The sequence below is a fragment of the Panthera onca genome, chromosome A3 (genome assembly GCF_046562875.1).
Source record: "Panthera onca isolate mPanOnc1 chromosome A3, mPanOnc1 haplotype 2, whole genome shotgun sequence".
NCBI lineage: Eukaryota > Metazoa > Chordata > Mammalia > Carnivora > Felidae > Panthera > Panthera onca.
This window is the reverse complement of record NC_138341.1, coordinates 101500746-101518363: the sequence shown is the minus strand read 5'-3', so window position 1 is coordinate 101518363 and position 17618 is coordinate 101500746. Positions and strand designations below refer to the sequence as shown.

Sequence of the window (17618 nt, the reverse complement as noted above, 5' to 3'; positions counted from 1 at the left end):
AAATAAAAAATGGCTCTCCAATCTAGGATTCAAAAGATTAATTTATTAGTCTGAGAAGAGGAGTCACACACTGTACCCAGTAATATGCTTCTTTTATTTTTGTGCCTTTATCTTAAAAATATATTTAAACAGGAAACAAAGATAATATTGAATTTTCCCATAAATTTTGCTTTCTTATTTACAGTGTTACATTGTAAATAACATTCCATTATACACAAATTAGGGACTGTGCATTACTGTATGTTCTCTTTACATATTCTTTCATAATATAGTACATATAGCTCGAAGATATGCAGTATTTAAGCTTAGAAAAGCTTGAGGAAAGAAGTACAAACTTTATCAATAAGACTATTATTTAAAAAGGTTCTGACCTTAATTCTCTGCTAGATTGTTTCACTGAAACCATTCTTTGTTAAAGAAAAATGCCCCATATGAGGGATGAGAATAACAGTTTAAGTTACCACAGGATCCACTTAAACTGGTTAACAAATAAAACACTGTATCACTTATTACTGTTATTAAATGGAGCACTACCACTGTCAAATCATTTAAACAAGTAGATTTACTCTTCAGTTCGGACACATTACATCAACAACAGCTGGTACCTCTTTATGAAATCAAAAATGTTTCCTGCAACTCTAGGTTTTACTTGTAAACAGTAAAGCACACATTTTGTGAAGATGATTTAGTCATTCCCGGTCTTAGGTTACACAGTAAGGAGTTTCTATTTCATCAGGGGAGAAGCAAGCACACGCACTGCACACACACGCACATACACACGCACACTCAGTCCCGTCACCTGCCGAAGACCTGCATGTCACTAAGCGCTAACCACGGCAGCACTAGTGTCGCGAGCAGTGCACGAGGCTGCAACAGGAATTATAAAATGGCGAAGATAAAACATCCAAGTTCAGTTAAAAACCCCGAAAAGCTCAGGTTCTGAAATGCCTCTCAGACGCTTCATGCTCAGCCTGAGGGTCAGTTCACTGGGCTCTCCAGGCGGCAAACCCCACCTTCGATTGCCACGGACTGTCCTGCCACTGCACCGGGAGGGAGTCTTGAAATGTGAGTCTGCAGAGAGGGAGACAGGAGAGCGTTAGAAGTGCCAGCTGTGTCCTCCCATATGTGACAAGGATGGAGGAAATACTGGAGTGACACAGCCTCTCTTTGCTTCTCAGTATCTACAGAACATGAGGGTGGTAACCTTTAAGTGCAGAGAGATCTTGTTTGTTCAAATCCTGCAGGGAATGTTTACTGAGCAACTACTATATGCTAAGCATAGCACTAGCAACTAGAGATACAGATTGAACAAGAACTTAGAATTTCATCGTATTCAAAATAGTCATGGTTTTAACGCCAACTATATTAAGTATATTCTAGTTCCTCTGAAAACTAGTAATTTATATACATTTTGTCTTCTGAACATTCAAAGCAACTGAGAATACCCGATTCATGTTTATATTTATTCCCTAAAGGATTTGAATAGCTTGCAAAAATTCAGACAATTCAACAACCTAAAAAGTGAGGTGATGAGAGAAAAGAAAAATAAGAGCTTATAAAATAAGGTAAAGACAGGCATGAGATTACCACGCAATTCTAGCCTGAGTTCTGTACCTGTGCTAGAGGCAGACTGTTGCCCTGTCTCTCAGCATCCTCATTCCACGACCAGATAGGTGGTTCATGTGTGTGTTCACAGCCTCACAACAAACCAACTGCTCAGAGGAGAACTCCTGTTCCTGGTACGAGGTCTGGGAACTATTTCTCTTACAGGGCTTCATACACACTGGGTACCATGTTTTGTGGGTGAGTAAAGACATCAGTGTACAACAAGGAGTTTTGTAGGGCTGAGTATTAACATCACTCAAAGGAGGCTGGCCCTGAGCAGAAGATAGTAAAAGCTGTTCCATAAAGGGTCAGGATGATGTCAGCCAGGAATTCCTTTTTTTTTTTTTTTGACCGTCTGGCTTAATCCAGGGATAGATAAATGTCGGGAGTTTCTAAGAAGAACAGAAGGACTGCATATCCCTTTAGGTAATCCTCTCTAATTCTGCTACTCTAAACAAGTTTTTCCTAAGGACTGAACTGAAGTAAGTTCAAGCCCAAGGTGAGGCTGTTAGATGCTAGTGAAGTGGCCAAGTCTAAAATGGGAATGACATCTTCTCACGCAACCAAATGTGAAACAAGCCTGTTTTAGATGGAGTAACAGCTAAGCTAACTCTGTTGTAGTTTGAGCGTGGACACTATTCTTTAATCTCACCACACAAGTCCCATTAGAGTAGCTGACATACGTCAACAACTTGGAAAGTTCTAGAGAATGGGAAGTGTTCTTTGGGCACTTAATTTTTCTGTGTGCAAGGCAGGAAGCAACCTGTAACCTACAGGGGGGTGAGGTCTGTTGCCTCAGGTGGAGAGCTGGGTGAGGCAGTCTCTGTGGTATCTCCTGGGATATGAGGATCAGTGAGTTCACTCACCATGCTCATGCTTCTGGGAACCCTGTCCCAAAATCTGGCCTCATTGCTGCATTTGAGGGCCAAACTTGGGTCTCACCATATGGATATATTGTACCTGAGAAGTCCACAGTAGGAAAACTTGTAGCTCTTTTGTTTCTTGTGGTGCCTCATTAATCTAGCAGGAGTTAGAACAGGGTGTGTTGTTCAATTCTGCTACCCAGAAGTCCTTGTCACATCAGGCACAAAAATCTCAATTCTCACAATTCTCAGTGTTGATACGGCCACTTTTATTCTTCCAGAAATTTCTTAACATGAGGTAAAAGAGAATTTTCTCCCCAGTTATCATTCATCAGTTTTTTAAAAAGGTTCTTCTAAACAAGAAAGATCCCTGGAAGAGTAGATAGAGGTCCCTCAGTCAATTTCATCCCTAATCTCACCCCCTACAGTCATAAACACCATCATGCAACTATGACAGGGATCGAAAATGTGGAAAACAGCATGGGGGTTCCTCAAAAACTTAAACATAAAATTACCATGTGGTCCAACAATTCCACTTATGGATATATATCCCAAACAAGTGAAAGCAGGGACTTAAAAAGGTATTTCTAGACCCATGTTCATAGTGACCTTATTCACAATAGCCAAAAGGTGGAAACAACCCAGGAGTTCATAACACAATGTGATATATAGTATATATAGCAATGGAACATTATTCAGCCCTAAAAAGGAAGGAAACTGTGACACACAGTACAACATGGATGAACTTTGAAGATGTTATACTAAGTGAAATAAGCCAGCTACAAAAGGACAAATATTGTAGGGTTCCACCTATATGAGGTGTCTATTAGTCAAATTCATAGAGACAGAAAACAGAATGGTGGTTGCCAGGGTTTGGGGGAGGGGTAATGGGAAGTCACTGTTTAATGGGTACAAAGTTTCAGTTTGAGGAGATGAAAAGTTCTGGAGACAGATGGTGGTGATGGTTATACAACAGCATGAATATACTAAATACTGCTGAACTGCGCACTCAAAAATGGATCAAATGGTAAATTTTGTTATGTAAATTTTACCATAGTAATAATAAAAGAATAAAGCAGAAATGACAATTTCTGACCTGGACCAGAACAGTAGTCCATATGATAGTATTAAGAGAAGGGGCTAGTTAGGAATGAATCTACAATGCAGACCCCCGTAGAAGAAACATTAACACCATCAGGTTCTGTTCACAAATAGGCTGGAATTCTCCAATCAGGTTCATTAAAATATCTGTCCCTAAAAGAGAAGCTCACAGGAAAACCTGTCTTCATGTTTCCCAGAGATTCAGGGAGAATACAATGGGACCTCCTGGCAGGCCTGGTGGTCCAGGCACCAGAGGCTACAGAGAATAAATTAATTGTTTAAAGATCAAAGAGTGAACATATGTCCAAGCAGATGGCCTGCAACTTGACCAGGGGGATGTTGGTCTTAAAGCAACTGATTTCCTGCTGACCAAAGAAAAGACCAGAGCTAGAAGGAAGAAATTCTTGCCCCACGGACCAGGGGACTTGATAGCAATCCCTTGAGATTTACAAAAACACAGATGGCCAATTTAAACTTATCTCTGACACTCCCACCCCCACCAGGTTTACGACAGAAGAACAACTAAATAAACTGAACTGAACTGCAAAGTCTCTAGGAGAGTTAGAAAGGAAAAGAAAAAGGATTGGAAAAGATGAGACTGGTCTTGAGATAATCTGTTAACAGTACATGGCAAAATATTTCGAAAATACATGGAGATCTGTATAAATTTTGCTGTTTACATAGGACGGAAATGCTCAACTAGACAAACTAGCTAAGATTAATTTCTTAAATCATCATCTAGTCAGGAGGGATTTTGTGATTGCAAAACACATTGGCGTGATCTTGGTGTTGGGAGGAATACAATGGGCAACAATCCATCCAAATGTCAGTACTTCCCCAGTTTCATCCATCAACATGATCTTCTGATTCATCAGAAAATCACTGCCCTTGGTCTGAAAAAGTTTGAGCCGGAAGAATTTGAAGCTTTCTTTGGAAATTTCAATGGAGCATCAAATCACATTATAAACAATGGGAGCTATTTAAGAGAATGTTTATATGAGTGTTTATCTCGAAAAGTTCTTTTAGAGAACTGGGTTTGAATTCCTCTTGTAGCTAAAAATAGACCATTTTCTATAATGAATTTACATGTCACCATTTAAAAGCACAATAAAATATTTTATATTGTCTGAGGACTGTGTAGATTCTTGGGTACCCTATAATCATTAAGAACTTTACAAGCTGTCTTTTTTTTTTTTTAATTTTTTTAATGTTTATTTATTTCTGAGGCAGAGAGAGACAGAGCATGAGTGGGGGAAGGTCAGAGAGAGAGGGAGACACAGAATCCGAAGCAGGCTTCAGGCTCCGAGCTGTCAGCACAGAGCCCAATGCGGGGCTAGAACTCACAAACTGTGAGATCATGACCTGAGCCGAAGTCGGTCGCTCAACCGACTGAGCCATCCAGGCGCCCCATAACAAGGTGTCTTTAAGGCAATTTAAAAAGCAATGTATTTTTATTGAAATTTATAACTAATGATAAATAACATGAAAAAGCAGCAGACAGGTTCATTTTGGGCTATTTTCCTCCACTTCTTGCTGCATGCCCTACTCATACACTTAACCATGACTCCATGTCTGTCATGTCCTTTTCTGGTTCTTTCTCATGTAAAGACTCCCTTGACTGGATCCCCAACTCAAACTAGAAGCTCTTCTTCTAGCTCTAATGGCACCCATCTGAGCATTTCTCGTCCTGTGATGTAACTGTCTTGGTTTTGGTTTGCTTTTAATTTTTAAGTCTCTGTAACGGAAAGTCAATTGGAGACAGGAGCTTGTCTTACACGTACCTCTATATTCCTTGCACCTGTCAAAATGCTTGGCCCAGAACGTTCGCACACTCTGGAAATGCTCACTGAGTGAAGTGACTAAAATACACCCTCAAGGGCTATACTTACAAATACACAGGGTCTCAGGTGCTTTAACGTGTGTGACCAACCAGTTTGATTAAAAAGTGAATCAAACTAGTTGTCATAGTAAAGATTCTTTTAAACAGATTTTTTTAAAGACTAAACTTTTCAATTTTCCAAGTGATTATGTTTTTAGAATAAGATGGAGTTTTAGATTTCTCAGATGCTAACAGCTCCACACCAGTGGAACCCAATGGCCTTGTACTCACAATTCTCTGCTTTCTTGCTAATTCCCTGACTGACACAGAGAGATCCTTGAGGTTAACATTCCTTGAAGAATTATCTACTTCAAAATTAAACTAATTCACAGCCAATATTCTTAGGCCTATATCTTGCTATAAAACCAAATACATTGTATAATAACATATTTAGCCTAAGATTTCAAAATGAGAAACTTAAAGAAAAAATATTATAGAAATTGTATAATTCCTTGATGTCCTAATCACAATCTAAGTAGTAGCTGAGACTTCCTATCATTCATATTCATGTCTTTAAATCTCTGAAGACCACCTTAGTGACTGCTCTTTTGTGGTTTCTAGGAAAACTGTAAGCACACAATTTAATTTTAAAAGTCTCAAAGCCTTTATTTAGTGGTTATATTTTAATCCATCTTTCCACTCTTAGAATTGTTGCGATCTGCCACAAAAGTCAAGGAAAGAGCCTCTTAAACAAGTTTATCCTCCTTCAGTGGGGTTAGAAAAATAAAATCTGGACAGACACAGTCCAAAAAAAGCTCTTGGAAATATTTTATTCATTGGTTTCATAATTCTGAGGGTTTGGTTTTCTGTTTTTAAAAAATAGAGGTTGCAGCAAGATAGCACAGTCAAAGCAATACAGACATTTACAAATAGAACAAATGACGCTGAAAAAAACACTCTGCACAGACTTAAGAAACAGTATTTCAAAACAGAGAAGAGGTGTTTTTATCAACCAGAAGCTTAAACAGTACGTGCAATACACAACATATTATGCCCAATTCTAAGGTTAATCTACAGAGACAGTTTATCATGATGGCTGTGTGCATGGGTTACTGAATCAGAGCATCTCAGGTTCTGGGCCATTTCTTCTTCTTCTTCTTGGACACATGGAAGGACTACATTTCTGTTTCCTTTCAGTTGGGTGTGGCTATGTGACTGAATCAGGCCAGTGGACTAAAGTGGTATGAGCCACTACCAGGCTTTGCAGAAAATCTTCCTATGCACTATTCTCCATGCTCTTTTCTCTGATGACATTGAGGCCCATGTGCTATAAGGAGCTTGGACCCTGGTTCACAACTTGGGAGGAGAGCATCCTGTTAATCCTAATCCCCAATTTGGATTTTACGTGAATAAGAAACACACTTCTTATTGTATTTGAGCAACTACACATTTTGGGGGTTCCTTCTTAGAGCAGCTAGTGCTATCTTACCCAATAATACAGGCCTCTGCACTTACTAGCTGCATAATCTCTGTTGGCTACTTAACTTCTCAGGCTCCATTTCTAAAATGGATATAATAGTAGCATTTATGATCAGGTTGATAAGGACTATATGAGATATTGCATGCAATGAAAACATGTGTCAATAAATGTTAGGTTATTGTTATTCAAACAAACACATAGCCATAGAACAAAACATTATATAGCACAATCTCTATTATAGATTTTTGGATATCCCAGAATTGAGGAATTCTATTTTAAAAGTTCTATAGTTTGCAAAAATAGAATGAGGTATTTTAAAGAAAAGTTAGCTGCATGCTAAAAGGTAAGGTTCAGGAAAATTGACATTTTTAGGTCAGTATTTTTGATAGGGGCTATTTTGCTGCTACAGATAAAATAATTAACAATTGCTAAGTATTTAGTGACTCCTAAAGGTTTGTACATATCTGCTTGCTATATAACTAATCTTCTAAGGCTCAAAAACAATGAGCATACTTGGGTACTATAGAGAAAACCAAACTTGTAGAATACTGGCAAATTGCCTTCTAAAAACATGTAGCATTGTAGGGAAGACAAGTATAGCCATATAAAATGATTAGAAAACCATTAACCAAAGCCCTTATAGTGACCATGCACTGTAAGGGTAGAATACTCCAAAGTTGTCTTCTAACACCACCAAGCAATTAACTCAATTCTGCAAATTGTCTGACAATTTACCTCAATTCTGACACTTATCTACCAGGAGATAGTGTCAGATCCCCCAGATTAAGGGGTCAGTTCCACGAGACTTTTTCTCCTTCCCAATCCAGATGCCAATCACAAATCCAGATTGTCACCTGTGCCTCTGACCTACCCACTATAAATAGCACAACCGCTCCTCAAGTTTGCTAATTTGTTGGAGTGGCTCACAGAACTCAAGAAAACAGCTTACTTACTAAGTTACTGGTTTATTGTAAAAGTGTATAATTCAGGAGCAGCCAGATGGAAGAGATGGAGAGGACAAAGTAATTGGGAAGCAGTTCAGAGCTCCTATGCCTTCTCCAGACATGCTACTTGCCCCAGCACCCCCACATGTTCACCAACTCCACCCTATCGGGTATTCTGGAGATTTTATTACATAGGCATGACTGATTAAATCATTGGTTATTGGTGACTGAGCTATCTCCAGCCCCTCACCTCTCTTTAGATGTTAGGGGGTGAAGTTGAAAGTCCCAACTCTCTAATCACATGGTTGATTCCCCTGGCAACAGTCCCCATCCTTAGGTTACCTTGGGGTTTTCCATAAGTTGTCTCATTAACATAAACTCTGGTGTGGTTGAAAGGGGTTTGTTATGAATAACAAGACACCCATTTCACTCTTAAAGATGTATCTCGATTTTAGGAACTGAGGACAAAAGACCAATATAATAAAATATGATCCCACTGCTCTTACTGCTTAGGATATTACAAGGGTTTTGAAGCTGTGAGTCAGGAACCATGAAGGAAGACCAAATAAACATTTCTTATGATAAATCATAATACCACAGATACCCAACCACAAATGCCATAGGAAGTTAGGAGTGAGAAGACGGATGTGGATCAAAGAATTGAGGAAGACATTCCGGAGGCCTTGGCACTAGAAGGCAAGTAGAATGGGAGGGCAGAGGGACACAAAAATGACATGTTGGACCTTTGTAAGGAAGAGCTGATAAGTTTACTTGGTTTGAGCCACACAGTTTTTCCAACTTTTAAAAACTAGAAAATATTTTTGTTAATATAATTTATTGTCAAGTTAGCTAACATACAGTATATACAGTGCGCTGTTGCCTTTGGGAGTAGACTCCCATGATTCATCGCTTACATACAATACCTACTGCTCATCCCAACAAGTGCCCTAATAGAAAATATTTTTAAATGGAGAAGTTATATAAAAGCATCTTGATTTCTAGCTCGTCTTGAAAAATTTGGCAACCCTTATATTCCCTCACTGAGGTGAAGTAGCAGCTACCATTTTTGGCAAGAATTTTCCACAGGTGAAGCTGTGTTCCTCCTGTGGCATGTGTTCAGAAGGCACCTAATATCTGGTGATGTTCTTTCAGTGGGTTTAATCCACTGGGTTTAGGTCATGGCAGCCCGATCCTTCCATATAAAGTTTCCCCATCAACGTTTTGTCCAATGGTTGTAGCAGCCACTGATAATCATGCTTAAGACCCCTTATTTCATGAGGAAGTTCCCAAAGGGTGGTTTCCTAATTCTGTCATTCTCACTACATTAACAGCTGAAATTCATCTATGAAGAACTTTCTCTCATCAACTTTTTGATATTCCAAAATAAAGTTCACATAAGAAAGAAAGGATAAATACTTGATTCTTCCACTGCCTCAGGGCTCAAATAATAAGGCTCCAAAAGCAGCCAATCATTTTCCCCCTCATCATTTTTTGTGATGTTAAGAAACCAGTTTTGTTAGAAGAAAGATGATAAGAGATTAAAGAGGGAACATGGTTTGAGGGGATAAAAGGGATGGAAAGAGAAGTTACAGCATTTTGCTTCTTCATTCATACCAGCCCAAGGCCAATTCTTCTATGTTATATAAAAAAGAGACAGAAATAAAAGAACTGTAAGAGGTACCTTCAAACTCCAACGCAAAAGAAACTATATCTAGCTGGACTGACTTGCTAGTTCTGTTCTGGATGACTAATCTGAACACTCATATGTTTTAAGTCAAATACAGAGCCTTTAGGATGAATTAGCTCCTTTTGGATTGACATAAAATAAGTATTGCTGTCAGTTAATAAAGTTTGCTCAAGATCAATTTGACTAGCAGAAAGTTCTTTCATCAAAGTGAACTGGGTGTTAAGATAGTATGAGTCTGCTAAGGCTTCTGTAACAAAATACCTCATGCTTGGTGGCTTAAACAACATCAATTTATTTTCTCATATATTAAGATATCTGTAGATTTGGTTTTTCTGAGACCTCTCTCCTTGGCTTACAGATGTTCTCTTCTCTATTAGTACAACCCTAGTGTCTCTTCCTCATCCGACAAGGACTTTAGGGCCCCACCCTTCTGTTCATTTACCTTAATCATCTCATTAAAGGCCCTATCTCCAAATACAGTCACATTCAGGCTTCAAGATACGAATTTGGGGGGACATAATTCAGTCTTCAATAGATACAGATCTTAAAGTGATACAGAGTAAAATCCAAAAATGCCCCATATGTTCTGGTTTCCCTTAGTTCTCTGAGCTGAACTCCTCCTGCTCTCCCTCCTTTGCTCAGTCCTTTCTCTCTCTCCACTTGCCTTCTTGCTGTTACTCAACCACATAGCACACCCCTGCTTGAAGGCCATTACAAGTGGTGTTCTCACTGCCCAGAAAGCTCTTCCATCCTTGTCCCTGTGCCTCACTTGCTCAACTTTGCCAGATATGTACTCAAAAGCCACCTTTTCAAGAAAGTTTACTCTGGCCACTCACCTGAATCTCACTACCATCACCCTCTCTGCCTCAATGTTTCATACGTCCTTACTACTATCTAACTAGCCATTTATTTTGCTCCTTTATCTTATTCATTGCTTGTCTCCCCCACTGGGTCATAAACTCCATGAAGGCAGGAAGTTTATCTATTTGTTCACTGCTTTTTCCTCAGTTCCTAAAAGATAGTGTGGCACATGGTAGGGGTTCAGTATACTTGGCAAACGAATAAAGAACCTCCTTCCTTCCTTCCTTCCTTCCTTCCTTCCTTCCTTCCTCCCTCCCTCCCTCCCTCCTTCCCTCTTTCTTTCTTTCTTTCTTTCTTTCTTTCTTTCTTTCTTTCTTTCTTTCCTTTTAAAAAATGTTTATTTGTGTGCATGTGCAAGCAGGGGAGGGACAGAGAGAGGGACAGAATCCCAAGCAGGCTTCGTGCTGTCACGCGGTCAGCACAGAGCCCAACATGGGGCTCAATCCCACCCAGGAACCATGAGATCATGACTTGAGCCAAAATCAAGAGTTGGTTGCTCAACCGGCTGAGCTACCCAGGTGCCCCAAGACTTTTTTTTTTTTTTTTAAATGAGGGTTGGGAAGTGAAAGAGAGCAAACTGCAAATTAGACATTTTATATTTCTTAATTTTATATTTTTACACTTACATTTGTTATAAAATTTTAAAGAGACTTGTATAAATTAAATAGTCAAAATGATATTGAAGCTGTGGACCTTTAAAAAGTCTGAAAATAAAAGCCTGCTTATTTTCCAAGACTGACATAGCATGATTCAACAGATTCTGTTCATCCATTTACACAACAATTGCATGTCAGTGCACATATCACTTTCTTTTAGACAGAGAGAGCATCACAGACATCAGCTAACTAGGTAGTGGTCAAGTGCAGGCTGTGTGCCTTATGTGTCTATTATGTTAGGCCGCATTAATACAATTTTGATGAATTCAGCATGAGGAGGAATATGGAAAACAGGACTTTAGCCTAGTGAGACATCAGTGCCTCCTGCTTAATCTTACATTATCACGAGCATTTGAAGAGACAGATCTTTTTCCCTACCATTTCCCCTTCTCTTGTTAATTCTGCCATAATTTTCCAACTGTTGAGTCCTCAGTAACTTATATTTTTCCATCTACTAACAGTGTCACATGAACTTTCTTAAAATACTATGGAATAATGTATATATTTCATAGAATGAAGACCCATTCAGCTACAGGCCAAGTTTGTCTTCTGTATTTATCACTGTGCTACTCGGGGCCCATACATTTGGTACTGTGAGTTGGCTCTGTTGGCTAAGCACATCTTATGTCCTTACATAGTGAATTCTTACCTGATGTGATAATAGTCATGCTTTCTTTTACTGGCACAAATGTGATAGACCTTAAATGACCGATTCCAGAGAGAAGGGCAGGAGAAATATGTCTGGTTGGCTTTTATCGCTTTGTTTCTATTAGGGGCATTCACCCCTCAATGAGTGAGTCAGGAGGCACTACCACCCCCACCCTTTTCCCAGAAGTTCCTTGCCCACTGCTGTCAAGGGCTGTCTTTCAAGGAGATACAAGTTGTGAATAAGTATATTCTGAGCATTCTTTGTGTGTGGTATTAAACCTTGGAATGTAGTTTACTGCTCTAAAAATAGGGTTTGGTCTTTAGACTTCATCCTGAAAGCAGATGTCCTCAAGTAGTTGACAGTTTCACATGAACTTGCTTAATATAGTCCAGAATAATGTGTATATTTTATAGAAGAAAAGCCCACTTAACGTCAGGTCAAAAGATCTGGGTGCTCACTTCCTAAGCCCCTGTGTTCGTGGGCAAATCAGTGAAAGTCTCCCGAGTTATAAAATGAGGACTTTGGGTTGGATTCTCTCTAGAGTAGCCTCTCAAGTTTTAACATTCTCTGATGCTTACTTCATTTAGCTTTTGTATACATTGTTAATGAATCCAAAAACAAATGTTTTACTTTTATTCCATCATTGTCTTACACTAAAAGTAATAAATAGGCCAGAGCAATTTCAAGATGTAATTTTTAAGTTCAACTTAACAAATCAGAAATATCAACAGAATGAGAAATTAATGCCATATGTTAGTCATTTTACTGTATGTCACCCCTACCTAGTTTTCCACATTTAAAACAAGGATGCCATAAAAGATCCAATGGTGAATGTGGACAAAACACAAAGACAGCATTATGGTGAATTTCATTGTTAGCGCTGAAACATGTCTACATAAAGGGAAAAGTTCTATTGTTCTCACATATAAATATCATGTCCAAGGAGCCTTAAAATGCTGTCTGATGAGAACAGCATGTTGTTCCAGTCTCAAGGCAACTTTTGTTACTTCTTTTACCATGCAGGCAACACCACACTTCACAGGCAACATCAGACAAGATTGTCCTCCTATTTTTAACTTAAAAGCCCTGGGAAGGCATCCGCATAAACATGGCAGGCCCCACAGTACCTATTATACCATCACTCACATGGAGAATTATCATGAGTATTCCATTTTGCTAAAGGTGATAAAAGCTCTCCATTATTTAGCAAATATTTATTCTGCACTTATTATGAGGGAACAAAAGAATGAAACACACATGGGTTGTACTCTGAAGGCAATTATGTCTTTGCAGGATGCAGAAACTAGCTCTTCGTGAACCTAGTTCCTTAAGAAATCTTAATAAAAACACCAAGTCCCTATATTTGCATAATACTTTAATTTGCATAATGTTTTTACATCTATGAGATCTCCTCAAAATGCCATGTACAAAGATGTTTACTATACCTGTATTTCAGGTGGAAAAAAGCAAGGCTCAGAATGGTTATGTGGTTTGCTTATGGTCACAGAGGAAGTGGAAAAACTGAAACTTGAAGGAATGCCTGTGGACTCCAAATTTAGGGCTCTCTTTACTCCCACAAAGCCTTACCATGAAGGATTCTAAATCTAGCTCTGTTAACAGACACACCTCTCACTGCAGGAGGCTTATGACTAAGTAGTTTCCCAGGGTGAAATAGGGCTTGCTCAGAAAAGCTATTGCCACAAATTTTACCAACAAATTTCAGGATGGTTCTGGGATTCAGAGAACTGGGTCTGAGCTTTAACTCTGCTGCTGACAAACTAGTTGGTCACAGGACTAGGAGGTTACCAGCTCTCTGGGCTTCAGCTACTTTGTAGGTAAAAATGAAAAAGTCAACTCAATCATACTCTGAGTCTTTCTGATTCTAACATTCTATATAGTTTTGTATTAGGCCCTCTAAATGTTTGAATACGTTTTTTCAAAAAAAACACACGTCTAAATTTTTCTAGAATTCAGGTTACAGATTTTTAATGTTTATTTATTTATTTTGAGAGAGAGAGAGAGAGAGAGAGAGAGAGAGAGAGAGAATGAGCTGGAGAGGAGCAGAGAGAGAAGGAAAGAGAGAACCCCAAGCAGGCTCCACACTGTCAGTGCAGAGCCCAACACAGGTCTCGAACTCTAGAACCGTGAGATCATGACCTGAGCCAAAATCAAGAGTCACACGCTTACAGGTTAAAGATTTTTTTAATAGCCCCTCTAAGAACTAACTAAAATTCCAGTTGGTCCCGGGACTTTGTGTCACCTTTTCCTTAGACCCAGCCTAGTACTGGGAGGTCTTTTTAGAGGGTAGTTTTATGACCACCTACTGAGAACCACCTACTGAGTATCTGAGGTTGGGACCAGGAGGCTGGATTTTCACCCTACTCCCATCTCTGCAGGAGCAAAGCCTGTCCTAGGCTACCTCTTGGATAAGTAGGTAGGCAGGCAAGCAGGAAGAAAGGTTGGTGGATAGGTCATGCAGACTAAATGTAAACATGTATCTGATACCATAATGTGAATGAATGCATACTCAGGTTGTACAGACCTTTTGTACTGTACTCTGATTTTTAAAAATTTCTTTACTCTTCTTTTTCAAATATTGTAAGAGGAACATGTGCTATTTTTATATTAAAAACTGATTTTATTAAAAATTTTTTTTAATGTTTTATTTATTTTTGAGACAGAAAGAGACAGAGCATGAGCAGGGGAGGGGCAGAGAGAGAGCAAGATACAGAATCTGAAGCAGGCTCCGGCTCTGAGCTGTCAGCACAGAGCCTGATGCGGGGCTCGAACTCACAAACCGTGAGATCATGACCTGAGCTGAAGTCGGACGCTCAACCGACTGAGCCACCCAGGCGCCCCATATATTATTACCGATAAAAGAATAAATCAGTATATGCCATTCCATGCTTTCCACGTGATCACAACTGTGTGTTTAAAAAAAAAAAATTCATAGTTGCAAAAACAGAAGGAAATATACCAAAATGTTAAAAACAGTTAATGTGGGTAGTTCACTGTATTCCAGAAGGATTCACTCAGGGCCAGGACTGAATTTTTTTTTTTTTCTTCCCATAATCTTCCTGTACTTTCTTAATTATGTAGAAGGGTGACTTAGTGAGTGTTTAATGTAGAACACAATCTATTACTGTTCTAGACTCATTTTGGAAAGTATGACTGTGTCCCCACTCTACTCCCCAGCTTTGCTGAAAAAGGAAGGAACAGAAGTAACTCTAATGTCCACATAGGACTCAGCAACAGCACCTGGTTGAGTTGGTCCCTCTGTTCCCCTCGGAACACCTTCTCCTCTCGGTTTCCAGGACACCACATTCATCTGGTTCTCCTCAACCTCTAAGGCCAGAACTTTTCAGTCTCCTTGCAGGTTCCTCCTCCTGTCACCAACTTATGTACACTGGAGTTCTCCAGGAGTCAGGCCTCTTTTCTTCTACTTGTGTTCACTCCCTTGGTCATCTCAGCTGATCTTAAAGGTTTTTTTTTTTTCTTTTTTTTCTAATGTTTATTTATTTTTGAGAGACAGAGAGAGTGTGTGAGCAGGGGCGGGTCAGAGAGACAGGGACACACAGAATCCAAAGCAGGTTCCAGGCTCTGAGGTGTCAGCATAGAGCCTGATGTGGGGCTCAATCTCACAAACTGCGAGATCATGACCTGAGCTAAAGTCGGCCACTTAACCAACCGAGCCACCCAAATGCCCCTGATGTTAAAATTAAAAAAAAGGGGCACCTGGGTGGCTCAGTTGGTTAAGCGGCCGACTTCGGCTCAGGTCATAATCTCGCGGTCCATGAGTTTGAGCCCCGCGTCGGGCTCTGTGCTGACACCTCAGAGCCTGGAGCCTGTTTCAGATTCTGTGTCTCCCTCTCTCTGACCCTCCCCCGTTCATGCTCTGTCTCTCTCTGTCTCAAAAATCAATAAACGTTAAAAAAAATTAAAAAAAACAACAACAAAAAAAACATTCATATGCTGAGATTCCTAAATATACACTTCCAGCTAAGGCCTCTCCAGATAACTAAGTGGTTAGAAGCTTGGGTTCTGGAGTTCAGACTGTCCAGCCTGAATCTTAGTTCCACCTCTTTGTAGCTGTGTGACCGTAGATAACTAACTTGATATCTCAGATATTTCTTCTCTGAGGGGCTAGTGGTGGCAAAGTGTTCTGAGCTAAGAGGAGAGCGTCTAGCTGAGTCCTACAGGCCAAGGAAGGGGTTTATACTCAGTCCTATAAGGGGAGGTTCTGAGTCACCAATTTCTTGGTAAAGACAGGCCAGTGGCCTCTAATTCTTAGAGAACCTGGTAGGAAAGGCTCAACATCCTAATGATTTATACTGGGTGAAAATCCAAAATGTCAGTTACAATCTTCTGGTTGGTAAGCTGCCAGATAACATAGATTTTACCACTGCTTGAAAGGAGCATCTTGTATTTGAAAAGAAATGAAAGGCTAATGTTTAAACTATCATAAAGAGTGAAACTACTATTTGTGTAATGGACTATTTCCTGAGAATTTCAGTCCATCTGTCAGTGAGGAATTTGGGAGGGGTAAAAATAAAAGCCACCAACAAACCCTTTGAAGAAAGTTCTCCTTGTTAAAACCATCTGCTTCCTGACTTCTTATTGATCTGACCCATGTAATACCAATGAACTAACTAAGGCGTTGAGACCTAGACAGCAGCATTTCCCAAGCTGACTCCTGGGAGATGCTCTCTGAAAAAAAGAGCATGGTTAAATGTTAGGGAAATGGTGCAAACTTATTGCTCAACCCAGTCCACTCTTCTTAGAGCTGGATAGGCATGTGAACACTTCAAGGTTCAGACATCCTTCTGAGGGGAGCAAAATACATGACCCCAAAATATACCACTTCGGCATATGCATTATTTGAGCTGAGTGCAACTGAGACCTGGCAGAATCAAGAAAACCATTTTATCTCTCCCTTAACTACACAAAAGAACTTAAATAGGAGGCCTGGCCAGAAAGAGAGCCCTTACCAGGTATAATTGTGTCTGTGAAAGGCTTATCTGTAGCGCAGGGCAAACATCTAATTACCAAACATCTGCTCTTACTGTCCTGTGAATTACCCTTCTCCCCTTGGAAGCCCCAGGCCCCTATCCCATTCCTTATCTCAAGATGGCTTACAGGCCTCAAGAGACTCATTTGTCCTTGTGTCTCATGTTTTTTTATGGGACTCGTATATGTACATAATTAAACTTGCTTTTTCCTGTTAATCTATTTTATGTCAATTTAATTAATAGACCAGCCAAAAGAACCTAGAAGGGTAGAGAAGAAAATTTCCTCCCCTACATTTCAATAGAGAATTCTATATAGGGGCGCTTTGGTGGCTCAGTGGGTTAACGTCCGACTTCGGCTCAGGTCACGATCTCATGGTTCATGGGATTGGGCCCTGCATCGGGCTCTGTGCTGACAGCTCAGAGTCTAGAGCCTGCTTCAGATTCTGTGTCTCTCCCTCTCCCTGCCCCTTCCATGCTCACACTCTCTCAAAAATAAATAAACATTAAAAAAAAAAAAAAAAGAATTCTATGTAACTTTAAGCCAGCTCATCCCAAAAGTTAATGAATGCTTTTCTTTAATTCCAGCTACACTCAAACTACTATTAAGAGTTTGCTCTTATTTTACTTTAATGCTGAGACTTCAGCTCCCTTTGCTGGTTCTTCCTCACCATATCAACCACTAAATATTGGGGAACCTCAGGACTCAACAGTTGGACAGCTTTTCCTCTGCTCATTTTATAGAAAAATATTTGTGAAACGTTTTGGACATATAGTAAAGCATCTGGCTGTATTGGAGAAAGAGGAAAGAATAAAAACTCTCCAGACCAACCTCCTCCTCTAGTTACCACTCCATTTCTTTATGTCCATTTACAGCAAAGTTTTTTAAAAGGCTTATCTGAACTTGTTACCTCAATTTTTTTCCCTTCCATTCTCTCTGTAACTGC

The 17618-nt window shown here is 39.6% G+C and overlaps 1 protein-coding gene across 8 annotated transcripts in view; it reads right to left on the bottom strand.

Annotated features, from left to right (window-relative positions):
- The window catches only part of TASP1 (taspase 1), a 310143-nt gene that overhangs the window by 34947 nt on the left and 257578 nt on the right, over positions 1–17618 (bottom strand). For 2 of the 8 annotated variants that reach the window (XM_060611843.3, XM_060611862.3), the window contains one exon: positions 74–1071. The exons of 4 other annotated variants lie outside the window; for them this stretch is intronic. In XM_060611843.3, coding sequence (XP_060467826.1) covers positions 979–1071 — 93 coding nt within the window. In that variant the 3' untranslated portion in view covers positions 74–978. Of the gene's footprint in view, positions 1–73; positions 1072–17618 lie in introns of those variants that run through there. 2 more of the 8 variants (XR_009603954.3, XR_009603956.3) reach the window with 1 other exon arrangement.